Raw genomic sequence first — 27,816 nt, 5'->3', positions numbered from 1 at the left:
GAGGAATTACCCTGGATGAGGGGAGTTCCCTCCAATTCTTTTCAGAAACAAGTTAGACAATGGACAACACTAATCTGTCTGTAGTGATGAATTCCAGCTAAGAGGGACAGGGTGAATCTCTTAAAGGGGCTTGTGGGCCGAGGGGGGGAACCAAAGATAGTCAGACAAAGGCATAAGGTATTTTTCCAGCTTTAGAATGTCTGGTACATTTTTCCTTAAATTTTTTCTAGGGCTGTTTTATGTCTTTTTTTTTTTTTTTTTTCGAAAGGGGGATTGTTCTCTACAGACAAATGAAGTGGGTTTGAAAGGATGATTCCTTTGCCATCTGGAGAAAGAAGTGAGAAAAAAATCTATTTAAAATCATGTATTATTTTTGCCTTCTCCTGTATAGTCTGAAAAGTTCAGCTGAAGAGTTCCGGGGGGGGCAGGGAATTTCAATAGCTTGGCCTTGACAACCTCTGTGAAAGACTGAATCCGAAGCCTAGCAACTCTGTGGATAACACAGAGAGTGGCTGCAGCCCTGGAGGAAGCCTCTGCAGCATCACTGCTGCATTTAGTAGAATGTCTGGCTACTTTTGTAGCTTGATTAGGCATGGGTAAAATGTGTGCCTTATGTTTGGGATCCTCCCAATTAGCCACAGTTTTTACTCTAGGATGGCCAAATGGTATTTTGTCTTCTCTGAGTCTAATAATTTAGGGCCCTGTAGGCTAAGGAAGCAGAACTGTAGACCTTTTACCATATCTGGGAGGTGCACTACATGTTTTTTAGTAATAACTTCATGCTTCAGAGACCTTATGAAACCTGTCAGGCGTTTTAGGATCTGAAGTCTGAGAATCAGGGGAAGACATGAATACAACAGCATACAGGAAAAGCTGTAAAATGGAGGGTACTGGAGTGGGTGTAGGAGACACTTACTCAAGCAAGTAGTAGTATATTTTTTACATGTCAGTGTTTTGTATGGATTCCCATTAAAAATGTTACATCATCCCAGTAACAGTCTCCCCAAAGGAAATCTTTTCCATTGGGAAGTCAGAGGGGCAAGGCGTCTTCATCATCTGAAGCAAACTGTCCAGGAGAATGTATTTGAAATGATTCCTCATCTGAATCAGATTCTTCCTTCTCCTCAAAGAAGATTCATGTTGTCTCTTGGGGGGAGGGGGGGAGGGCATGTGAGGGAGTGGAGAGTAAAGACAGGGGATTCAAAGCCAAAATGGCCTTGTATAGGTCTTGTGAACATTCAAGCCATTCTTCTTCCCGAGACATCCAAGTAAAAGAAATATAATCACTTTTTTTCTTTCATTTTCTTAAGCATGATGTCTGCCCTAACAAGAAGCAGTGATTTGGAACCCTGATGGACCTTGATTAAAGTGACTGTTATCTGTTACCTAAAACAGACTTCAGGTATGATCCAGTCTCTGTTAAATTCTCACCCTAGATTCCCCCTTCTTTACCGTCACAGTAGGCTCAGTCTCATATGACATGCAGATAGCAGACACCATATTTTCCACCAATGGGCCTGCATTAGTAGGCATCTAAAGAGTCACACTGGGCAGCCGAAGATTCAGACTTAGATTTCTTGATCTTCTTTTTGGATGCAAGAAGGATGTCCAAGACCAAGGCTTCCATTATCCTGGTTTGAAATAAGTTCTTCAGATTTTGGGTCTCCAGTTAAGTATTTAAGGAAGAAAGCCTCGTACGAAGGGTTTTTGGGATACTCGAATGGCAGATTTTGTGATTTCTGTAATAGTGTTCAGCCCCTAAACAAAACAGACACTAGCAGTGGAGGTTTTTTTAAAGGATCTGTCTACCACAGTCATGCATTCCTCTATTAGCTACTATTAACAAATCTTTTGTATAAAAGACAAGAAAAAAGAAGGTTCCCCACTGAGATACTTATCAAGATAATTATAGGCAATGACAGTAACAATGACAAAGTGGCCTACAGAAAGAAGATCCTGTGTCTGGACTGATGGCAAGATAATCTGGAGGATCTTATTCTGGTAAGTCTGCTTATGTACCCCTATGCTCATGGGCTGAGGTCATACACCAAACATATGGAGTGTCAGGAAGGTTTTGTCTTTGGTACACCAGCCGGATGTCAGGTTACTTTGGCAGGCTAACCCATCGTTATTGGACTACTGCAACAATAACATAAAGAAGGACATCTATGGTTACCAAAAACAAGGTTCATTGTTTAATTGATGATTAATGTAGCTAAATCTACTAATGGAGAATGTATCTCATCATCTACGGTTACAGAGTTCTTGTTTATTGGGGATTTAGCTTTATGAAGTTTTTGAAACTTACTAGGGATAACTGACATTTTTCTGTTTTCTGGATAATGAACTGGGAAAAGAAATATCTATGACAGTATTTTTGTTATTGGGGGTTGAATGACACACCACAAGCATCATTAGACAAGTTATCGTCTTAGTAACAGGATGTAAAATTGGAAATAACATAACTGCTAGTGAATAACAGAATTATTCATGGAGACATGGAAGACATTCTCATTTGAAATTCTGGCTTCACCAAGAATTTTCGTTTCAACAGGAAGTGACCCAGACACAAGATGAACAGGTTAGATTAAATGCTCTGCCTCAACTTTGAAAAATAATTTAAGAAACTACGTACTTTGCAGACTGTTAACTGTTATCTGAGGGAATGTTTGAAATGTGAACACATACCAAGAGGTCTGAGAGTTTTTAAATTCCCCTTGTGTATCTAAAGGTACTAAAGAACATGAACAATTAACTGAAATGTTTAACACGCAAGGAGTTGAATTAGTGGAGTTTATTATTAAATGCAATGTTATACAGATCAATTTCCTTATTAATGAAATTGTTGCTGTTAATGATGTTATTATTAATGATTTACTGTTTTTGACTATTATAACTACAAATATGATAGCATCATTAAGTCTGTGAACGACCATGTGTTTACTGTACAAAAGAAAAAGGAAAAGAAATTAGTGAGGGATAACAATGACTATGCCCAAGGGAAAGCATACCCCATACTAGACACTAAGCACAAGGGCAGTATAGAAGCAAATCAAGAAATAAGCAGGGATTGAAGGCAGGAGCAACACAACAGAATGGCAGGGGATGACTCAGAAAACAGAACGCACACAGAACGAGTCATTAATGGTGCTGACCCCGCTGCTTATTCCCCTTTGGAATTTCCTCCTTTAGATCTTCCAATGCTTCCCAGAAGGTCAGAGAGACTAAAGAACCAAGGTTATCACCAGGAAGTCTATCACCCCAATGAGTTTCAAGCAAGGTCCAACCACTAAACAAGATGGGAAGAGGGAGGTCAGAAGAATTAGAAACAGAGAAGACAAAAAACAACAAAAAAGGGGAAAGTCTGGTAAGGCACATGGAGGATGATGACATCACCTTCTCAACAGATGGTAGAATTGTTACTAGAAAAGCATTTCACATATTCAACTATAGTGATTTAGAGATCGATTCTAATTACTTTACACTATTTGAAAAAGGTTTTAAGTTTGTCCCAAAGAGAAATGGGAATGTTTCAGATGTTATTCTAAAACTGCTTACGAGGAAGCTGAATTCATCTGTATACTTAGGGGGGATTGAGAACACACAGTCAAATTTGTCAGTGTTTAACCCTCCCCATAATCAATCAACCAACCTGTTTGAGAAGACTTGGAGAGAGACTTCTACTTTCTATTTTCAGAGAGAAAGAGATGATTTTCAACTCTGACTAAGGGAATAACATGCACTGTTGGATAAACTGACAAGAAAAATGTTAGCATTATGAAGCCTGATAAAGGAAGGGGTGTTATGATAGCTAATCAGACAGATTATGTAGGGAAAAATCTTTAAAATGCTACAGCACGAAAGTAAATATACAACAGTACCTAGGAATAAGACTAATGTCGCATACAAAACTACAGACTTCTTTCTACAGGGTACTATTACCGGTGAAACCCACAACTACCTGATTAACAAACACTCAATTATACCACCAGTTTTTGGAGTACCAAAGACACACAAAAAGTTAGTGGACTCCCCCCACACCCCCACCCCCACAGAATGATTGCTGTTGCACAGAAATCTAAGACACATCCACTGGCAGTTTACATTGATAGGAGATTAAAACCCATTTTATAAGATTATACCCACATACTGAGTGAATCATGGGATCTTATGGGCAAACTTAACTCTGATTTAGCTTCTTAACTATAGATGCAATTGAACTTTTTTATATAATCCATACGACGTAGGTCTTGCATTTTTTGAAGAACTCTTAGTTGAGCACAAAGCCCTTGAGGCAAGGGAAAAGAGATTTTTGGTTGAACTGATGGAGATGGTTCTCTGGAATAACTTTTTATATTTTGAGTACGAGTCGTTCAGACAAGTCAGCAGTGGTTGCAGCATGCGCCCCTACTTTTGCAAATCTAGTTATGCTCACTTGGGAAAAACGGTTCATCCTTAAACAACCTTACAATGATTTTTTTGTTGTTTTACTGTAGGTTTTTGGACAATATCTTTGTAATATGGAAAGATAGATCACAAGATTTAGACAATTTTCTAATATACAATCATGGGTACTACTACTTTTCTAAGATTTACCCACAAAAATAGTTCCCAGAATATTCACTATTTTGGACGTACATTTGACAACAGAGGACAACCATTCTGTTTCTTCCATACAGAGGAGAGACACTTTTTCCAGCCCATATTTGCATTACAATAGTAGTCACCTTTTGTTTTGCAAGAAAAAAATGGTGAAAGGTCAATTTATCAGGGCAGTCAAGATGGTTTTGGAGGGCAAAAAGTTTTTAGAGGAATTGGACATTATGAGAAACATGAAAAACAACCAAAATTATGACCAGTGAAAACCAGCTCAACTTTCCAGAAAAAACACTTTTAATAAAAGAACACAAATTCTCTTACCGTAGCCTTTACAGTAAACCTTACTAAAATTACCATATATATATCAACATTTTCAATTAATCAATTATCTATTAGATTGTTAGAATCTAATGGATAATTGATTAATTGAAAAATGTTGGATGTGTATATATATATATATAAGGTGTTTTTTTTAGTAAGAAGGTTTTTACTCTGTAAAGGCTAAGAGAATTTGTGTTCTTTAATTAAAAGTGTTTTTTCTGGAAAGTTGAGCTGGTTTTCACTGGTCATAATTTTGGTTGTTTTTCATTTCTAAGCAATTTAAAGTGGTTATATTATGAGAAACATGTTTACTGAAAGGGGATACCCACAGGATCTTCTGAGTTAACTTAGATGTGAAGTTATCAAGAACAGGGACACCAAATATCCACCAATTTTAGGGAAACAGATTAATGATGGGGGGGCAGGGCCCCCTGACTCCAACGGATGGTCCAAATAGGAACATGTTTCAAAACGCTATGTCTATGGATTCGATGAACTCAGTAGTCTGGTAAAAATATTACTTCAAATAATTGGCCTACCCCAGAAATGGATGAAAAAATGCTTAAATCCATTGGGGAAGCTCTACTGCTTATATACAAGGTGGATACCAACATTAAGGGTATCCTAGAGAAACGGATGGGAAAGGAACCACCAGGCACTACCAAGTGTATTAGATGCAGACTTTGCCCTTATATCAACAAAAATATTTTTTTTTTCTGTAGGTCAGAAGTTATACTACAAAAAGGGAATTGCGATACTAAATGACTGGATTACATAGCGGTCTGTAAATAGTGTAAGGCTTATTACGTAGGGAAAACAGAAAGAAAAATAGTGAAAAGAATTTATGAACATTTATACAATTAAAAAAAAAGCCAATACAAACAATGCCTTATTTAAACATTCAATGACTTGCACTGACTTTACAAATTTGAGTCTGGCATTGTAGGGACAGTTTCTCCCAACACTAAAGGCACATTTTGGGAAAATAAACTGAAATATAGGGAGCTGTGCTGGCAAATACAACTGGATGCTATTGTTAAACCTGGCTTGAACAAACATGTTACTATTCAGTCAGTTCTTAAGGTAAGTGCAACTAAATTGTGAATAAATTGTATAAAGAGCATACAAAGAGAGTAAAAAGAATGAATAAATTCTTTATATACAATGTTTTTATTTTTAATATAGTTTTATACATATTTCTTAATAGTTATGTCCACAAAGGTCTTCAATGTTTTTTAATATTGGTCAAATGCTTATTTGAATGTTAGTACAGGCTTGGGACAGTACAACTTTAACACAATTGATCAATTAATTAAATTTAATTAATTAATTAATTTAACTAACTGCCAGACTATTTTACTGGTATATGGTTTGACTGTTTAAATGAGACTGGGAACAATGATCTGAAAGCTCTGATGAAATCCGGAGATTTGGGGATGAAAGTGCGTAACATGATGTATTTTTAGCTTGTTCATTTACATTAAAACAGATTAGTTTTACTTTATTCCTCAATGGTTTTATTTCACAAGGAAAGTGACATTTTTCTGCCATTTTGACTACTGAGTACGTGGTCCAAATATAGGTTACTCCTTAGTAACCAAACTGATGGGAATTTGACAAAAGCAAAAGGTTTCAGATTATTTTAATTTTATAAATCGATCATTAAGGCTTTCTCCAAAAATGTTGCTTTAGCAAGCAGTTTAAGAATGAAACTAGACATCTGGGCATTATTTACGATGCAACAGATGAACAAACAACAAACCAAACCAGGAAACAAAAAATCCAGGTGAAGAAGCTGGATTGGTCCCACTCAAAGGTTCACTCCTGTTGCAACACACAAACTCGACTGATGTGTAATAAAGTCCACTTTATTAAATCCAACAAAACGATTCAACATAAGATAAGCGCTTTTGTCTAGGAAATCTAGACTTCATCAGATAACATGCCACTAATACATACTTCCTTTTATACTAACTCAACAGGGAGTGACATCATTAATTAAAACAATGAAATAAAAATCAGTACAAATACAATGTAAACAGTCCTAAAAGTAAACGTATATATATAAATACAGATAAGTAACCTACTAGTAAATAGCACAAACCCCCCAGTATAAATACAGAACATATGTGTATCCTGAAGTAAAAAAATACATATTTATAAAACATGTATATATGTATATGGCATAAAATTAATATGTTTTAAAAATATATAAATTATTCAAAATTGCTATTTTATTCCATAAATACCAAGGGAGGTTGTATTACCTCTCTAATGCCTTCAATTTCAGTAAGGGGCTCATGGAAATATTTTCATTTAGACCTGGTCAGTTCCCTGCAATTAATCGTAACTGCACGTATAATTCTCTTTTTTCTAACAGTAATGACCAAGCTCCTCCTCTTATATCGATGCTGATACTGTCTATGATAACAAAATTGAAATGTTGGTTAATGATAAAATAAAAATAAATAAATAAAATAAATAAAAATGTTGGTTAATGTTTTCCATGATATGAAAAAAAAAATGCTCTTATATAAAATTTTTATTAGGAAATTTTTCGAATGGCTAACCACAGCTGAAATGTACCATGATCCTGTTTACAGAAATGCAACAAAATGTAATGAACGAGATGAGTATCTGTAAATTTAGCTGTATTTGTAAATGTCTCATGTTATAAATGATATTGTGTTTTTTTTGTGTTTGTTGGAGCTTTTCTCCCCGGGCCTCCACTGAAAATGGACATATATCCAGTTGGACTAGCCCGGTCAACAAATGTAAAATAAATAAAAATAAATATGTTTGCTTAAAGCATTGGTCTCTTTTTTATTCTTAATGTCATATAAGTGTTCATATATGTGGTTCCTTAACTTACGATCGGTTTTACCAATGTAGTAACAGGAAAGTACAGTTGTGTACACTTACCATAAATGTAGATGTTCATGTGTATTCACTGTTGCAGTCATCACACTTGGGTTATCTGCCGGGAGGTAGCCCTCAGTCGGCCCGAATACCAGAGTCTTGGGATTTCTGCGTCGGATGCTGTCATCTCTTCCATGACGTCAGGTCGTCAAGGGTATAAAAAGTACAGTTGTGTACACTTACCATAAATGTAGATGTTCGAGTGTATTCACTGTTGCAGTCATCTCATTTGGGTTATCTGCTTGCAGTAGCCCTCAGTTGGCCTGATTAACAAAGTCTTGGGTCCTGCGTCGGTTGCTGTCCCTTCTTCCGTGACGTCAGGTCATCAAGGGTATAAAACATGCAGTTTTTCTTGCCCCAGATGTCAGGTGCCCCCCTAATGGGAAGTAATTCAATCTATAAATAAACAAGGTTATACCTCCAACAAAAAAGCAAATACACAGAAACAGATGCCTGGTGACAGAGCCATGGGCTCAAGCTTAATGCCAAGAAATGTATAGTCATCCCCTCTGGAAAAAAACATGTACCCATGAACTACCACATAGGTGGCAGGACACTAAACATCGAAAGTGTGATGAGTGACTTAGGGACACAAGTGGACAGTGGTCTCACTTTCGATAACCACATCGCCACAACAGTCAGGAAATCCTTCTATGTGGCACACCTCATCACTAAGGGCTTTTCATCCAGAAAAAAGGAGGTCATTGTCCCACTGTACTCGTCCCTCATTAGACCCATTATAGAGTATAATGCCCCATTTGGTATGTACCTCACAAGACATCTGCAACAGCTGGAAAGGCCACAGAAATACCTCACTAAAAGAATTGCAGGCCTAAAGCAGATGCCATATGCTAACCGTCTAAAAAAATTCCAGCTATACTCTGTGGCATATCGTCTACTCAGAGGCGATCTCTGCTTAACATACAAGGCCATGTCAAACCCTGAGCTGTTGGACATGCTCCACTTAAAGAAATCCCAATCCCTCAGAGCCACATGCTCCAGGGATCTAAACCTTATCATCACAATGAACAAAACATGCTGGAGGGATAGGTTCCTGACCCAGAGACTCCCCATACTCTGGAATAGACTGCCCATACATGTCAAGCAGAGCACCTCATTGGCCCTCTTCAAAAGGAACCTTGATGATTGGATGGGAGATAGGAAATTCACCCCGTGGATCATGTCAGTCGCCCTGCTAGATAGGGGCCCTGAGAAGTAAATATTGTGGGAAAATATTTCCAGGGAATTGTTATGGCTAGGCTTGCATAAGCCTTAGGGCCGATAGCCCAGTACCACCTTATGAACCTATGAACCTATGAACCAAAAAGCTTTTGAGCATAGTAAAGGAGAGTAGAGGTACAACCAAAAGAAGAAGTGGTGGGGGGCTGGAGGGAAGGTAACCAGGACTGCAACAGTGAATGCACTCGAACATCTACATTTATGGTAAGTGTACACAACTGTACTATGTTCTTCATGTTTCACTGTTGCAGTCATCACATTTGGTTAGATTCCCAAAGCTAAGGATGGGAGGAGGAATTTAGATAGCATTAGGACCAGCTAAAAGGCCCTGCAAGACTGCAGTGGCAAAGCCAGCTCTGGATTTAGAGAAAATTGGCAGATGGTAATGGTTGGTGAAAGTATGTACAGAACTCCAGGTAGCAGCTTCTAAGATGTCCCTAGTAGGGACGCCTCTGAGAAAGGCTGTAGAGGTAGATGCAGCCTGGTTGAGTGGGGTCTGATCCCCTGTGGGATAGGTTTTCCATGGTGCTTGTGGCAGAAATTAATGCAATGGCCTATCCATTTGGAAATGGTTTGCTTTGAAATAGCCTTCCCCTCTGCCCCTGCAGCAAATGCCACCAGCAATTGTTCAGATTTCCTTTGAGGTTTAGTCCTGTCCAAGTAGAATCTAAGTTGTCTGTACATATCTAAGGAGTGCAGTATCCATTCTCCTTTGTTCTGTGGATTAGGAAAGAAGGTTGGCAAATGAATGGACTGATTAAGGGCCACACTGGATACCACCTTGGGCATGAAGGAGGGATTGGTCCCGAGGGACACCCTGTCCGCATGAAAGATGATGAAAGGCTCCACTGCCATAAGGGCCTGTAATTCAGATACCCTTCTAGCTGAAGTGATTGCTAAAAGGAAAGCTGTTTTCCAAGAAAGGAATTTTAAGTCTGCAGTAGCAGCTGGCTTGAAAGGAGGGAGAGTGAGTTTCTCCAATACAGAGTTAAGGTCCCAGGCAGAGATGGAGCTCTTCTGGGTGGTCTTAAATTTTTGGCCCCTCTGAGGAAAGTACAGTTTTGTACCTACCATAAATGTAGATGTTCGAGTGCTAATACAGCTGCAGTAATCACAGATGGGTTTTCTGCCATCAGGCGGTCCCTCGGTCGGCCGAATTCCAAAGTCTTGGTCCGGCGTCGGTTGCCGTCGCTTACTCTTCTGACGTCAGTGAGGCCAGAGTATATAAGACACAGCCGACGCCATGTTCTTCAGTCTTTCTTGCCCCAGATGTCAGGTGCCCCCAAAAGGAAGGCAATACATAAATAATGCTTATATACATATACAAGCAATGCAATATAATCCAAAATCAGTGGATGCAAGCAAATAAAACATAGCAGGATAACCCAGTCAGGTAGTATGAAGAGGTTGTTAGGCCCCATGCCTTTACCAAGTGGGGAAGGAGGGAGGGAAACCTGTACTGCAGCTGTATTAGCACTCGAACATCTACATTTATGGTAGGTACAAAACTGTACTATGTTCATCGTGCATACAAGCTGCAGTAATCACAGATGGGTAGAGTCCCAAAGCTATGCATAGGGTGGTAGGTACTAGGAGGAACTGGGTTGAGCCAGAATGCCCTGCAAAACAGCAGTGGCAAAGCCTGCTCTTGTTCTGGAATATAAAGGCAGGTGGTAGTGTTTTGTGAAGGTATGTACAGAACTCCAAGTGGCTGCCTCCAAAATATCTTTGGTAGGAACTCCTCTGAGGAAGGCTGTAGAGGTAGCTGTGGCCCTGGTGGAGTGTGATCTGATACCTGTAGGAACAGATTTCCCATGATAGGAATAACAAAACCGTATGCAGTGGCCAATCCACTTGGAAATAGTCTGTTTTGTAACTGGTTTCCCTTGAGCCCCTACAGCATAGGACACAAAAAGTTGTTCTGATTTCCTGAAGGACTTTGTTCTGTCCAAATAATAACATAGCTGCCTATGGATGTCTAAAGAGTGTAGCAGCCTTTCCCCTTTGTTTTGAGGATTGGGATAAAAGGTAGGGAGGTGTATGGCTTGATTTAAGGCTACCCTGGATACCACTTTTGGCATAAATGATGGGTTGGTACGAAGGGAAACCCTGTCCTGATGGAAAATGAGGAAGGGCTGCACCGCCATGAGGGCCTGTAGTTCAGAAACCCTACGAGCTGAAGTGATGGCCAGAAGGAAGGCTGTTTTCCAGGACAAATATTGCAAATCTGTTGAGGCAGCTGGTTCAAGAGGCAATGTTAATTTTTCTAATATGTAATTAAGGTCCCAGGCTGGTATTGGTTGCTTCCTTGGAGGTCTTATATTCTTAGCCCCTCTGAGGAACTGTCGTAAGAGTGGGTGAGAAAATAAAGGGGGGTCCGTGTTGAATTCTGCAGAAATGGCTGATGCATGTATTTTTATGGAGGAAAATGAAAGTCCACTGTTCAGCAGCTCAGCTAGATACTGTAATACCTGAGGCAAGTTCAGTTTTCTAGGGTCCTGGCCTCTTTTCTCATTCCAAGAGCAAAACCGCTTCCATTTTGGAGTAAGCTTTTCTAGTAGATGGCCTTCTGGCCTCCAAAATGACATCCTGCACCTCCTTGGAGAGTAGGGTCTATTGTGGTGTTAAGGAATTTTCCATGCAGCGAGATTGAGTGTTTTCAGCTGACTGTGAAGAGTTTTGTAGCTGTGCTGAGTCAGCAGAAGAGGCATTAGAGGCAGGGACCAGGGAGGAGTATGTGTTAGGCTCCTCAGGAGTGGATACCAGTGTTGCCTTGGCCAATCTGGAGCAATCAGTATCATCCTCGGTTTGTCTGTTCTTGCTTTCAAAAGCACCTTGGGCAGAAGAGGCAGAGGTGGGAATGCGTAAACTGTCCATGCTGTCCAACTGAATGAAAGGGCGCCCACTCTCCAGGCCTTTGGATGAAAGGTCCTTGAACAAAACTTTTCCAATTGATGATTCCTGTGGGAGGCAAAAAGATCTATGTCTGGCCTCACCCACACTTGGATTATTTCTGTACACACCTGAGGATGTAACTTCCATTCGTGTGGATCTGTCATATTTCTGCTTAGATTGTCTGCCAGTGTGTTTTCCAATCCTGGCAAGTACTGTGCTTGAAGTTCGATTTGTCTTTCCAGAGCCAAGTTCCAAAGAGTCATGGCTAGTCTGCACAAGGGGTATGAATGTGTTCCTCCTTGTTTGTTTATGTACCACATTACTGTGGTGTTGTCTGTTCTTATCAGTAATTGTCCTGGATGCAGGAAGTCCTTGAAAGCTGTAATTGCATTTATTACTGCTAGCATTTCTTTTTGATTGATGTGAAGGTGCTTTTCCTTTTGGGACCATCTGCCCTGAATGCACCTGTCCTTCATGTGCGCCCCCAGGCGTAATCTGAGGCGTCTGTGGTTATGACTTGTTTTGCTTGAGGCTTGCAGAATGGAAGGCCTGTGTTTACTTGACATGCTTGGGCCCATCATAGAAATTCCTTTTGCAAACATGGAATTATTGGTATTATTGTTTCCAAACTGTGACTGTGTTGAGACCATAGATTTTTTAGGTACCATTGAAGTTTCCTCATATGCAGCTTTGCACATGGGATTAGAAGAATGCAAGATGCCATGAATCCCAGAGCCTGCAGGATTTTCCTTGCAGTAAGCCTGATACTTTTTGCTAGTATTTTGAAGTACTGAGATAGTTGCCCCTGTTTTTCTGGCGTAAGGTATGCCATCTGGGTGTTTGTGTCCAAGTTGGCACCCAGGAAGGTTACTAATGGAGTTATATAATCTATTGCCATAAATCTAAAGGTATGGTCAGTCCCCTCATTGTTTACATGTTTCGCTAGAGCATTTGTTATATGTCCTATCTTATGGCATATAAATGCTCCCTTATCCTAGTTCGGAGCTTCCTATTGGTTTTTCCAACGTAGTAAGCTCCACATTTTTGACAGGTCGCAAGGTACACTACATTCTCAGTATCACAGGAGGCTGAAACATGAAAGTAGAAGATTTTATCAATATCTGGATGGATAAAAGAACTGCCAGTGTATATATATTGGCAGTATCCACATTTCCCACATGGGCTTGTTCCAAAATGATTCTGATGGTCAACATTCTTATTTGGATAACATAAAAGTTTTTTCAAATTAGATTTATTCTTGTACTGAAAACTAGGTTTTTCACCTACTATCATTTTTATATCCTCGTCACTAGTGAGAATGCGCCAATGTTTATTTATAATATCCATCACCACTTCCCTGTCATTGGTATAATACAAAGGTATTCTCATGTGTTTATAGTTATTCATCCTCTGAATTTGATTACAAATATGCTCTGAAAAATACGGTGTTGCCTTACTCTGTCTTAAATCTCCTATATTCTCCAAGCCTTTAGTAAACTCTTGCTCTGTATATCCTCGCTGAGTGAGTCTAAGTTTAAATTTGTTAATTTCCTGTTGGAATCCCTGTTCTTGAACATTTAAATGTGAGATTCTCATACTCTGTCCTTTTATAATATTCTCAAATATATATCGAAGATGTATTTTCTATTTAAGCAACCAAATCATATGCTGCTGATACTTTAACATATGAAACTGGCAGTTTAAGGCCCTAATGGCTAAAGTTGCAGAAGTGTATACCTTCTTACCCCATCTATCCAGCACACTGGAGTCTCTATCAGAGGAGGTAGGATTTTTGGCAGTAGTAGCTTTAATGCCCTTGGGTCCCTGTGAAATGGTCTCAGGATCCGTAGTAGGATTTTTAAAAAGGAACTTGTGAGAGTCAGGGACCCTGTAATATCTATCAGATTTTCTGAGAGCAGGAGGTAAAGAGTCAGGGGCCAAGCTAGATTCCGAAAAGGCATCATCAACAATGTCTAGTACAGGAGGTATGGCTAAAGGCCTGTACTGGGGCAGGAATACAAAATCCCTAAGCCTCTTTTTAGAATCAGATAAATCCTGCCCTTCCCAATGAAAAGGCTCCCTGAGAGTATGCAAGGTTTCAGCAAAAGAGAAATCTTCTGGGCGGGGGGGGCAAAGGGAATAGAATCCTCAGCATCAGAATCCTGATAGGTAGATAAGGGTAAATCCCTGTCATCAGAGGAAACAGAAAATTCAGAATCCTGGTCAGGAGTATCATAAGCAAACTCAGTCCTAGGTCTCTTAGAGGGGGAAGGCTGGCTTCCCCTGATTAAAGTAATAAGGTCTTCAGCCATTCTTATCATTTGTTTTTTTAGGCATAGAGGCCTGTCCATGAGGTCTGGGCGTCAGTTTTCTAGGCATGGTTCGAGTTTTAGGCCTTGAAGAAGAAGATGGTGTTGGTTTAATACGCAAGTCAGTAGGCCTGAATACACCCTCAGAAGCTGGTGCCTGAGCAGCAGCTCCAGACCCATCCAAGGTAGAGACATCTACAGGTTCTACAGCTGAAGCATCTCGCAGCATACCGGACTCAGAAAGGGTCTCAGTAGAGGCCTGCGAATAGTACAGTTTTGTACCTACCATAAATGTAGATGTTCGAGTGCTAATACAGCTGCAGTAATCACAGATGGGTTCTCTGCCGTCAAGGTCCTCGGTCGGCCGAATTCCAAAGTCTTGGTCCGGCGTCGGTTGTCGTCGCTTTCTCTTCTGATGTCAGTGAGGCCAGAGTATATAAGACACAGCCGACGCCATGTTCTTCAGTCTTTCTTGCCCCAGATGTCAGGTGCCCCCCGAAAGAAGGCAATACATAAATTATGCTTATATGCGTATACATGTAATGCAATACAATCCAAAAACAGTGGTTGCAAGCAAATAAACCTTAGAAGGATAACCCAGTCAGGCTGTATGAAGAGGTTGTTAGGCCCCATGCCTTTACCAAGTGGGGAAGGAGGGAAACCTGTACTGCAGCTGTATTAGCACTCAAACATCTACATTTATGGTAGGTACAAAACTGTACTATGTTCATCGTGCATACAGCTGCAGTAATCACAGATGGGTAGAATCCCAAAGCTACGCACAAGGTGGTAGGTACTAGGAGGAACTGGGTTGAGCCAGAATGCCCTGCAAAACAGCAGTGGCAAAGCCTGCTCTTGTCCTGGAATATAAAGGCAGGTGGTAGTGTTTTGTGAAGGTATGTACAGAACTCCAAGTGGCTGCCTCCAGAATATCTTTGGTAGGAACTCCTCTGAGGAAGGCTGTAGAGGTAGCTGTGGCCCTGGTGGAGTGTGATCTTATACCTGTAGGAACAGATTTCCCATGATAGGAATAACAAAACCGTATGCAGTGGCCTATCCACTTTGAAATAGTCTGCTTGGAAACTGGCTTCCCTTGAGCCCCTACAGCATAGGACACAAAGAGTTGTTCTGATTTCCTGAAGGACTTTGTTCTGTCCAAATAGTAACGTAGCTGCCTATGGATGTCTAAGGAATGTAGCAGCCTTTCCCCTTTGTTTTGAGGATTGGGGTAAAAGGTAGGAAGGTGTATGGCTTGATTTAAAGCTACCCTAGATACCACTTTAGGCATAAAAGATGGGTTGGTACGAAGGGAGACCCTGTCCTGATGGAAAATGAGAAAGGGCTGCACCGCCATGAGGGCCTGTAATTCCGAAACTCTACGAGCTGAAGTGATAGCCAGAAGGAAGGCAGTTTTCCAGGACAAATATTGCAAATCTGTTGAGGCAGCTGGTTCAAAAGGAGGCAATGTTAATTTTTCTAGTATATAATTAAGATCCCAGGCTGGTATTGGTTGTTTCCTTGGTGGTCTAATATTCTTAGCCCCTCTGAGGAACTGCCGTAAGAGTGGGTGAGAAAATAAAGGAGGATCCGTGTTGTATTCTGCAGAAATAGCTGAGGCATGGATTTTTATGGAAGAAAATGAAAGTCCACTGTTCAGCAGCTCAGCTAGATACTGTAATACCTGAGGCAAGTTCAGTTTTCTAGGGTCCTGGCCTTTTTTTGCATTCCAAGAACAAAACCGCTTCCATTTTGTGGAGTAAGCTTTTCTAGTAGATGGTCTTCTGGCCTCCAAAATGACACCCTGCACCTCCTTGGAGAGTAGGGTCTTTTGTGGTGTTAAGGAATTTTCCATGCAGCGAGATTGAGTGTTTTCAGCTGACTGTGGAGAGTTTTGTAACTGTGCTGAGTCAGCAGGAGTGGCATTAAAGGCAGGGACCAGGGAGGAGTATGTGTTAGGCTCCTCAGCAATGGGTACCAGTGTTGCCTTGGCCAATCTGGAGCAATCAGTATCATCTTCGGTCTGTCTGCTCTTGCTTTCAAAAGTACCTTGGGCAGAAGAGGCAGAGGTGGGAATGCGTAAACTGTCCATGCTGTCCAACTGAATGAAAGGGCGTCCACTCTCCAGGCCTTTGGATGAAAGGTCCTCGAACAAAACTTTTCCAATTGATGATTCCTGTGGGAGGCAAAAAGATCTATGTCTGGCCTCCCCCACATTTGGGTTATTTCTGCAAACACCTGCAGATGTAACTTCCATTCGTGTGGATCTGTCATATTTCTGCTTAATTTGTCTGCCAGTGTGTTTTCCAATCCTGGCAGGTACTGTGCTTGAAGTTCGATTTGCCATTCCAGAGCCAAGTTCCAAAGGGTCATGGCTAGTCTGCACAAGGGGTATGAGTGTGTTCCTCCTTGTTTGTTTATGTACCACATTACTGTGGTGTTGTCTGTTCTTATGAGTAATTGTCCTGGATACAGGAAGTCCTTGAAAGCTGTAATTGCATTTATTACTGCTAGCATTTCTTTTTGATTGATGTGGAGGTGCTTTTCTTTTGGGACCATTTGCCCTGGATGCACCTGTCTGTCATGTGCGCCCCCCAAGCGTAATCTGAGGCGTCTGTTGTGATAACTTGCTCTGCTTGAGGTTTGCAGAATGGGAGGCCTGTGTTTGCTTGACATGCTTGGGCCCACCATAGAAATTCCTTTTGCAAACATGGGATTATTGGTAGTATTGTTTCCAAACTGTGACTGTGTTGAGACCATAGGTTTTTTAGGTACCATTGAAGTTTCCTCATATGCAGCTTTGCACATGGGATTAAAAGAATGCAAGATGCCATGAATCCCAGAGCCTGCAGGATTTTCCTTGCAGTAAGCCTGGTACTTTTTGCTAGTATTTTGAAGTACTGAGATAGTTGCCCTTGTTTTTCTGGCGTAAGATAGGCCATCTGGGTGTTTGTGTCCAAGTTGGCACCCAGGAAGGTTATTTTCTGAGATGGTGTTAGCCTTGATTTCTCTTTGTTGATTGTGAATCCCAGGGCATGCAATAGCCGTGTCACATATGTCAGATGTTCCAGAAGTATGTGCTTGCTGTCCACTTGGATCAGGCAGTCGTCCAAATAAGGGTAAATTTGTATCCCTTGAAGTCTGCAGTAGGCAATCACTGATGCCAGGCACTTTGTGAATACTCTGGGCGCAGTAGATAAGCCAAAGGGCAATGCAGAGAATTGATAGTGGATTGAACCTGCAAGAAATCTGAGGTATCTTCTGCAGCTTTGTCTGATTGGGACATGCAGGTATGCCTCCTTGAGGTCCAATGTTACCAGCCAAAACTCCTTGCCCAGCATGGGAAGAAGTTGCTGTAATGTGAGCATCTTGAATTTTGGTGCAGTAGAAATGTGTTTAGGATGGATAAGTCCAAAATGGGTCTCCAGTTGGTTCCTTTCCTTGGTACCAGAAAAAGCCTTGAATAAAACCTTGACCTTGTTCGTGAGAAGGTACCTCTTGAATAGCTCTCATGCTTAAGAGCTTTGAAATTTGTAGTTGTGCCTCTGCCCTTTGATTCTGTGGCAGGTTTGGCATGCCTCTCATTTTGGAAGAGTGTGGAAATGAAATTTGTAGCCTCTGTTTATAATGTCCAGGATCCATTTGTCTGTTGTGACAATATGCCAATTGTTTGCAAATAATGCTAGCTTTCCTCCCAAAGGTGCTGCCAGCTGAGACGTGCTTGGCATGGAAATGAGGGAGTCATTGGGTTGCTTCCTGTATTGTTGTGCACTGTCCTCGCCACCTCTTGGTGCTGGAGTTTGCCATTGTCGTCCTCTATATGATCCTTGTGATTGCCCTCTGCCCCTTGTGCGTCTGTATCTACCTCTTTGGGGCTTGTCAGTGGCTGGAAAGGACCAGTTCTTTGAAGGCCAATTTCTGCTAAAATGTGGTGGTTGGACCTGGAAAAAGGTTTTGACAGTTTGCATGGATTTGGCTTTTTCTTCATTTTCCGTAATATCTCCTCAGCATTAGTACCAAACAGCACATCCTTTTGTAAAGGAGCATCTAGAAGTTTAGCTTTCACATGATCAGGCAAGTTTTGTTCTCTAAGCCAAGCATGTCTGCGAATGACTGATCCCGTAGCAGCTCTACTTGAAGCCTCTAGGGCATCATAACCACATTGTAAAGTGTGTTTACCCACTTGCTCTGCACTATGCATCATATCCTGTAACTCCTTTAAATCTGGTTGTTCAGGTTGAGACATTTTGTTCCTTAATTGTGATAACAGGAACTGTTGATATTTAAGCATATGAAACTGACAATTTAAGGCCCTCATGGCTAGGGTGGCCGAGGTATATACCTTTTTACCCCACCTTTCTAAAGATCTTGATTCCCTTTCTGCAGGAAGTGGATTCTTGGCAGTGGAGGCCTTCAATCCCTTGGGGCCTTGTGAAATGGTTTCAGGGTCAGCATTATGGCTTTTGAAGAGAAATTGGTGAGAGCTGGGTACTCTATAATACCTATCAGGTTTGACTGGTGCAGGAGGCAGAGAATCCGGGTTAAGGCAAGCCTCCGAATAGACATCATCCAGTATGTCCAAAACAGGGGGTATAGCTAGTGGTCTGTGTTGAGGTAACAAAAGAAATTCCCTAAGTCTTTTCTTGGAATCTGAAAAGTCTTGGCCTTCCCAATGGAAGTGTTCCCTCAAGGTGTGCAAGGTTTCCCCAAAGGAAAAATCCTCAGGAGGGGATACAGAAGGAATGGACTGTTCTGCATCCGAATCCTCAAAGGGAGAGTAAGAGTGTTCCTCTGCATCAGAATGTTCTGATAAAATGGATCCCTGATCAGAAGAGGGGGAATCTTCCTCCACTCTGGGTCTCTTGTCTGGAGGGGGTTGAGAACCTCTGATAAGAGTAATTAAATCCTCAGCCATTTTAAGCATCTGTTTTTTAGGCATGGGACCTGGAGATGGGCCCTGTGCAACAGGCCTCGTGGGATGCCTGGCTGCTTTGGATTTAGTAAAGGCCTTAACTGAAAAAGAAGATGAGGGCCTAAATACACCATGGGTGGAGGTGGACCTGTCCACATTAGTAGGCTCAACATTAGCAAAGGCTTCGGTTGTAGTCTGGGAAAGGGCCGAGGTCCCAGCGGTCTCGGGTACAGAGGACACCACCAAAGGAGTGTCGTCGGTAGTCAGGGACTGCAAAGGCGTCTCGCTGAGAACCGGACCACGTGTAGCCTATTTTGGCGTGGTGTCGGCGGGGACCGCGGGCCTCGCGTGTCGGTCCTTTTCCTTGCGTTTTTTGGACAAGACGGTAGTCGGAGTGTCCGACGACATTTTATAATCAAAAGCTTTACCAAAGTAGTGCTGGGCGAACTCCGCCCGACGCTTAATAGTGCGTTTATTGAAGGTAGCGCAAAAGCGACAGCCCGAGACGTCGTGGTCTAGGCCCAAATAAGGTATGCAGAGGGAATGGAAAACCTTATGCGGTATTTGCTTCCCACAAGAAATACAATTATTAACTTTTTCTGACATCGGTCTGAGGCAAGAAAAGTTTCCCCAACGGGGTACTTAGCTTTAATGAAGACTTCGTTTTCCAAAATTTTCGTAATTCAGGAGCTGGCCGACCGGCACTTGTGAACTGCTTCTGCTTCGGGCACCGCGCGGCAAAAAAGACTGAAGAACATGGCGTCGGTTGTGTCTTATATACTCTGGCCTCACTGACGTCAGAAGAGAAAGCGACGACAACCGACGCCGGACCAAGACTTTGGAATTCGGCCGACCGAGGGACCGCCTGACGGCAGAGAACCCATCTGTGATTACTGCAGCTGTATGCACGATGAACATCTGAACTAGTGAGTATCAGGGACTGCGAAAGTGCCTCACTGAGTACCGGCGAACTGGAGACTGACTTAGGAGAAGCATTGTCGACAACTTTGGACCTAGATGGCCTGTCTCTGTCTTTATCTTTGCGTTTTTCGGAATGTCGGTAGTTGGGACTGTTTACCGAAGACATATCAGGACAATTGAACCAAGCACCAAAATATTTAGAAGCGAAAATATACCGACAATGGATAGTTCGTGGTTTAAATAAGGCACAAAACTGACAGCGAGGTACATCGTGGTCAGGGCCTAGGCAAGGAATACAGTACGAGTGAAAATCTTTATGAGGTATTTGCTTTCCATAAGTTTGTTTGTGTCTTTCGGCTTTTCCCGGCTAGGGGTTGCCACAGAGGAACTCCGGTCCGCTAATGATTGGCAGTAGATTTTTACGTACTGGCTTGCCGGGCCTAACGCACAGCCTTCAACGAAGGAATGCCCAGTCACGCATGTCGCTACACAGAAGACGCTCTAACTGAGAATCGAACGGGCAATGTCTAACTGTGAGGCGACAACGCTACCGCAGCACCACCACCGCAGTAATGCAATTATTTACTTTTACTGACATTGGTTTAGAGCAAGAAAAAGTTTCCCCAACAGGGTACTTAGCTTTTAGTTGAAGACTTTGGTTCTGAAACTCGAAAACGAAAATTACAGGAGTCGGCCGACCGGCACTTGTGAACTGCTTCTGCTTCGGGCACCGCACAGCAAGAAATACTGATGTAATGGTGTCGGCTGCATGTTTTATACCCCTGACGACATGACATCATGTTAGAAGGGACAGCAACTGACGCAGGACCCAAGACTTTGTTAATCAGGCTGGCTGAGGGCTACTGCAAGCAGATAACCCAAATGTGATGACTGCAAAAGTAAAACACGAAGAGCATCATGCAGTCAACGCCATTGTATCTGTTTTTCTTGCCCCAGATGTCAGGAGTCCCCAAATTAGGAAGCAATTACATGGTGTGGAACACCTCCAGTAAAAAAGTAAATACCACCGCCATAAGATATGGCCAAAAAGATGAGAGGTAGATAGCATAGAGGAGTCAGGGGGCTGGAGGGAGGGTAACCAAGACTGCAACAGTGAATACACTCGAACATCTACATTTATGGTAAGTGTACACAACTGTACTATATTCTTCGTGTTTCACTGTTGCAGTCATCACACTTGGATTGATTCCCAAAGCTGAGGGAGGGTGGATGGCTAGCAGGCGTTGTAAGACTACTGTGGCAAACCCAGCTCTGGATTTAGAAAAGACAGGTAAGTGGTAATGCTTGGTGAAGGTGAAGGTGTGTACGGAACTCCAGGTTGCAGCTTCCAGGATATTCCTGGCAGGGACTCCCCTGAGAAATGCCTTGCCGTCTGCCCCTGTAGCAAAGCTGACTAGCAGCTGGTCATATTTTCTGAAAGGCTTAGTCCTGTCAAGGTAAAACCTGAGTTGTCTGTGTACATCCAAAGAGTGCAAGATCCTTTCCCCTTTATTCTGAGGATTAGGGGAAATGGTTGGTAAATTGATGGATTAGTTAAGAGCCACACTGGATACCACCTTGGGCATAAAATATGGGTTAGTCCTGAGGGAAACCCTGTCAGCATGGAAAATAATGAAGGGTTCCACACCCATTAGTGCCTGTAACTCATACACTCTTTTTGCTGAAGTGATGGCTAGAAGTAAGGCTGTTTTCCAAGAGAGGAATTTTAACTGTGCTATAGCAGCAGGCTCAAAAGAGGGAAGCGTGAGCTTCTCTAGAACAAAGTTAAGGTCCCAGGCAGGAGTGGGAGCTCTCCTCGGGGGTCTTAAATTGTTAGCTCCTCTCAGGAATTGTTTGACCAGAGGGTGAGAAAAGAGAGGTGGCTCAGGATTATAATGAGCTGAGATGGCCAAGGCATGAATGTTAATAGAAGAAAAGGATAGGCCTTTGTGCAGCAGCTCTGCTAGGTAATCTGGGATTTGAGGTAAGGTGGGCACGACTGTGTCCTTTCCTTGAGAATGGCTCCAAAAACAGTATCTTTTCCATTTTTCTGAATAGAATTTCCTGGTACTAGGCCTTCTGGCCTCAAGGATGACGTCTAGCACCTGTTTGCTGAGGGCTGCTGGGGGTGTACTCAGGGAATAAGCCAGGCTGCAAAGTTCAGGGTTTGCAGCTGAGGATGCAAAATCTGTCCCTCCTGCTGGGACAGCAGGGAGGGGGTCTGATGTAGGTGCCAGGGTGACACTGCTGCCAGACTGCGGAGGAGTGGGTACCAGTTCTGGCAGGGCCAGTCCAGTGCAATAAGGATTGTCCTTGGTTTGTCCTGTTTGATCTTGAGTAGTACTTTTGAGAGGAGGGGCAGAGGGGGAAAGACATAAATTGAGAGGTTTTCCCATGTAAAGGATAGGGCATCCACTTTTCATTCTTGGCTGTGGGGATTTGTGGTGCAAAATTTGCTCAATTGATGGTTTTGGGGGGAGGCAAAGAGGTCCACCTCTGGTGTAAGTTTGAATGATTTGAGTTCTAGTTTCCACTCGTCTGGGTCCAGTAAATTTCTGCTTACGTCATCTGCCAGTGAATTTTGTTTGCCTGGCAGGAACTGAGCTTGCAGGTGCACTTGGTTGCTTAAGGCTGTGTTCCACAGGGCCATGGCTAACCTGCAGAGGGGAAGGAATGAGTTCCCCCTGCTTGTTTATTGTTTATGTACCACATAACTGTGGTGTTTGTCTTTATCAAGAGTTGTCCTGGAAGGATAAGTTATTTGAAGGCTGTCAGAGCATTCTGTACAGCTAACATTTCTTTTTGATTGATATGTAGGTGAATTTGTCCTGGGCTCCATTTGCCTTGAATGCATTTGCCAGCCATGTGAGCCCACCATGCACAGTCTGATGCGTCTGTTGTCAGGGTTTGGGCGGAGAGGGGTTGAGTGAAAAGGAGTCCCTTGTTGTGGTTGCAAGCCTCTGCCCACCAAAGGAACTCTGCCCTTAGACAAAGAATGATAGGAATAATTGTTTCCAGGTACTGAGAATGTTGGCACCAGAGACTTTTTAAGTACCCTTGAAGTTTCCTCATATGCAGTCTTGCATATGGAATTAGTACAATACATGAGGCCATGAACCCTACGGCTTGCAGTATTTTTCTTGCAGATAGCTGGGTTCTGGTGGCCATTAGTTTGAAGTAGTTTGTCAAATAAACCTGACTTTCTGGAGTACGGAATCCCATCTGGGAAATTGTGTTCAAGCTTGCTCCCAGGAATACAATCTTTTGGCTGGGCACCAGATGTGATTTATTTTCATTGATGGTGTACCCCAGAGAAGTTAGAAACCTCTTTACAAATGCCAGGTGCTGAAGTAGCAGTTCCTGACTATCAGCCTGAATCAGGCAATCGTCCAAGTATGGATAAAATTGAATTTTTCTCTGCCTGCAGTATTCAATGGCTGGAGCCAGGCACTTTGTGAATACCCTGGGCACAGTAGATAAGCCAAAGGTAAGTGAAGAGAACTGATGTGCATAGAGACTGCCCTGAAACGTAGATATTTCCTGCAAGATTCTCTTATGGGGATATGCAGATAAGCTACTTTTAGGTCTAGGGTGACTAGACAGGAGTCCTTGGCTAGCATAGTTAACAAAAAAAAGAAAAACATGTTTGGGACTAGAAATGTCTATCTTAACCATAAGGTTGGTTCTACGAATAAATGTGGTAGACGTAATTATTCCAAACATATTAAAGAGGGTAATTAATTTTGTATCAACAATATGGAAATTAGGATTCACCAGAAATATAACTGTTGTTCAGAAAAGGTCATATATTATGCTATGTATACGATCTGTTCCTGTTACTACATTGGTAAAACCAATCGTAAGTTAAGGAACCGCATATATAAACACTTATATGACATTAAGAATAAAAAAAAAAAGACCAATGCTTTAAGCAAACATATTATGGAAAACAACCAAAAATTTCAATTTTTTATCATAGATAGTATCAGCATGGATATAAGATGAGGGGCTTGGTCATTACTGTTAGAAAAAAAGAGAATTATACTGGCAGTTACGATTAAATGCAGGGAAATGGCCACCTCTAAATGAAAATATTTCTATTAGCCCCTTACTGAAATTGAAGGCATTAGGTAATACAACCTCCCTTGGTATTTATTGAATAAAATAGCAATTTTTTATTAATTTACATATTTTTAAAACATATTAATTTTATACCATATACATATATACATTTTTTATAAATATGTATTTTTTACTTAATGATAAACATATGTTCTGTATTTATACTGGGGGGTGTTTGTGCTACTTACTAGAAGGTTATTTATCTGTATTTACATATATATATATATATATATATATATATATATATATATATATATATATATATATATATATATATTTACTTTTTGGACTATTTACATTCTATTTGCACTGATTTTTATTTACTTAATTGTTTTAATTAATGATGTCACTTCCTGTTGAGTTACTATAAAAGGAAGTATGCATTAGTGGCATGTTATCTGATGAAGTCTAGATTTCCTAGATGAAAGCGCTTAGCTTATGTTGAATCGTTTTGTTGGATTTAATAAAGTGAACTTTATTACACATCAGTCAAGTTTGTGTGTTGCAAAGGGAGTGAACTTGTGAGTGGGACCAATCCAGCTTCTTCACCTGGATTTTTTGTTTCCTGGTTTGCATTACTTATGATGTATATATTTTTCTTTGAAAAAATCTAAAAGCGAAAGTAAAATTCTTTGGAAACAGTTTTCTGTCAATGTGTGCCACAAAATGTGTTAACATATTTTCAGAATATCAACCAAAGCAATATGGTATTATTAATAAATACTGGTAAGAGTATCTCTAGTAAAATTAATGAACTCATAAGTGTTACACAAATTGAGAAGGCTGGCATTATCGTTATTACAGTGACTTGTTTTGGTTCTCAGGAATCCCCATAATATATATAATTTCAGGAAGTCACACTCAGAGAGAAGCATTTCTCTACTTGGGAATGATGCCATTAACTCTTGGATTCCTGTTAATTAGGTGTGTCAGTCATATTGGGAAAGTACACTGGGGTTTTACAACAATCCGAGTTTGTCCTAGGAGCACTCATCTGTATTTATGTCCACGTTGAGCAGCTCAGTGGAAGATTTTCTATTCTGAAAAGAGATGTAAATTCTGCCAGTTAACTGTAACACTCCTATTTTGTCCTATCCTTGTATGCACTGCATATTTTTTCTTTTAACTATTGTTATAAGATTTTTATTTACATATTGTCCAACTTGTCTATGTTCTCTTGTAATTTTTTTGTCTACTTTACATGTGGAACTTTCTCCCAGGCCTCCACTGAAAATGGGCTCACACCCAGTCAGACTTTCCCAGTAAACAAATGTAAAATAAAATAAAATTAATAAATAAAATAAACTGGGAACTTCAATAGGGTTCTAGGGTAGTTGATGAACCAACTTTAGACAGCATGACTACCTGGGATAAAATCAAAACAACATTGGCCCTACTCAAGGCTGGGCTGTCACTAATGCCATGAGTCTCTCAGCCAACACTTAAGATTGTGTACAGTGCACTACCATCAAACAGCTAATAATTAAGTATTACTGTTAAAGGGCATAAAGGAACAATTCACATTCCTAACATAGTGGATGCAATAATAAGTACTGTTATCAGGTTGAACCCATTAGTCACTCAAATGAAAATACATTCAGTTAAAAAAAAAAAAAAGAAAGAAGAACCAACCTTCACTGTAAGTAGGGCTAGAAGAGTCACACTCTTCAGAACCCTCCAGGTCTGAAGTTCCGCCTTCTCTTTCTGATAAACTCCTGTCGTCACCAAAGCTCTCTTCTCCTTCTTCCATCGAACCAAAGGGACCTAAAATGTTTTTCAGAAAATTAGATTCTCTGCTAAACTAGCAGTCCTTGCGCTATCTTTCATAAACAGTAACGGTCAAAAGATGATGCATGCTGGGCTTTGGCTTTGCTATACTATACTATATGTGCATCTGAAAGGTATGGCTGCAGTTAGTTACACATTACTCACGTATTCAATAAGTTATTGAGTGTCCTGCAATCAGTACAGATGACATATTTGTTTTAATAATTTACTTTTAATTTTCTTTAGTGAATCTGTTACTTTTATTAAACACACATTGTTCAGAATATCTGACACACACAAAAGCCAGTATCAGTTTAGGCTAAAATTAATCACCTAACAACATAACAAGTTATACAAATTATAGCAGCATCATTTATTTTAATGAAAGCCCTAATGCAAACATTTCGGATCTGTCATCTGAAAAGAAAAAAGTTATTTTACTTGCAAAAACAAACTAATTTTGCTGACATAACAAATACCTGCATTTTAAAAATTATAATTTATATAAACAAAGGTGTGGGTTTAAAATGAAAACAATAGAACAGCACAACAGCCTTCGAGCCTGAGACAGGTGAAGTGTTAGAAGAATATAAATGTGCCACAGTTAAAGCTACTTGGTAAATATGAGAGGAAGATGAAAGAGAAGTCAAAATGTAAAAGAAAGAAACAGCACAATGCAGGTTCACTGGAGAGGGAGAACAGACTTTTTTTTTGCCCAATTAATGTACTTCATTTGTGTTTAATATTTTTATTTGTATCTTCTGCCTCTGATTCGGACCCTCAGTCCTTTCCCTAAAAGGCTCATAGTTCAGAATCATTAAGAGGGCAGTATACAGTAGTCAAGAAATGCAATTTATTTTGCTTTTCTGAAGAAGCAAAACTGAAAGAAGGTGAATTGTCCCTAATGTGAGGGCACAGCATATAATAACATATGTGTAACATCACCCTCCCATACCTGTGACCATGACACATGTAGTGTGATTCCCCCCTTCCCCACTGCTAATACAGAGCAGCACACACAGAGTTGCAGAATGACCTTCAAGTCTCAACTGAAGTGTTTCCATGTGGTGCAGATTTCTTCCCACAACAAGGGACAGATTGCATTGGCTTGATCCTCCCTAACCCCTCTTAGCCAAGTCTCCATTTCTCTAGTCCAAGTTATTTATAGAAAGGATTCAAAGTTCTAGCATAACAATAAACTTCTAACCCTCAAATCTTTGAATGGTACCTTTCGTGAAATGTATCAAAGGCGGAATTGATTTTTTTCTTGTAGTACGGAATTACAGCACCTGTGGATCAGCAATTAGAATACTGTTGGTTCTGGATCTATTTTTAAATAAGGTGACCAGAAGACATGCTCAAAACATGCAAGGAACATATCCATCAGCCTCCTCAGGGGAACATTTGCAAGAATGTGTGAGAGGAGACCTTCTTCAGCAGTTGACTCTCAGAAATAAAATGTGGTTTCAGTCCTGACCACAGGACATAAAGGGTAAACTGTATGATGACATACAGATCTCCAGATGGTCATGGGGATTCACCAGCCCTTTATGACTTTTTTTTTTTAAATCTGAGAAAGATATATTTTTGTGTTTTCTGAAACAAACAATGGAATGTACCGCAGGGAAAAAAGGTGTCAACAATCACTACAATGTGCTGTTTAGCCTTATAGTCCTAGACTGTGAGCTACGACGATGGGTCTATATTAGATACTCGAAGTTACTGAACTCCGAATACAATATGGTCGACACCATATCGTCAAACTTCAGTAACATCAAATACCTAATAAAAACAGTATAAAAAGTCAGGAAACAA

General features: G+C 40.9%; 1 protein-coding gene across 1 annotated transcript in view; it reads right to left on the bottom strand.

The window, feature by feature from the left end:
• The window catches only part of ZFPM1 (zinc finger protein, FOG family member 1), a 1,358,773-nt gene that overhangs the window by 810,272 nt on the left and 520,685 nt on the right, over positions 1 to 27,816 (bottom strand). The window contains exon 2 of the mRNA XM_044081656.1: positions 25,867 to 25,998. Coding sequence (XP_043937591.1) covers positions 25,867 to 25,998 — 132 coding nt within the window. The remainder of the gene's footprint in view (positions 1 to 25,866; positions 25,999 to 27,816) is intronic.

Source organism: Protopterus annectens, chromosome 8.part1, assembly GCF_019279795.1.
Source record: "Protopterus annectens isolate FY-2018-M chromosome 8.part1, PAN1.0, whole genome shotgun sequence".
In the NCBI taxonomy this organism is placed as follows: Eukaryota; Metazoa; Chordata; order Ceratodontiformes; family Protopteridae; genus Protopterus; species Protopterus annectens.
Note: the sequence above shows the minus strand (reverse complement) of the source record. Positions and strands in the feature narration are given on the sequence as shown.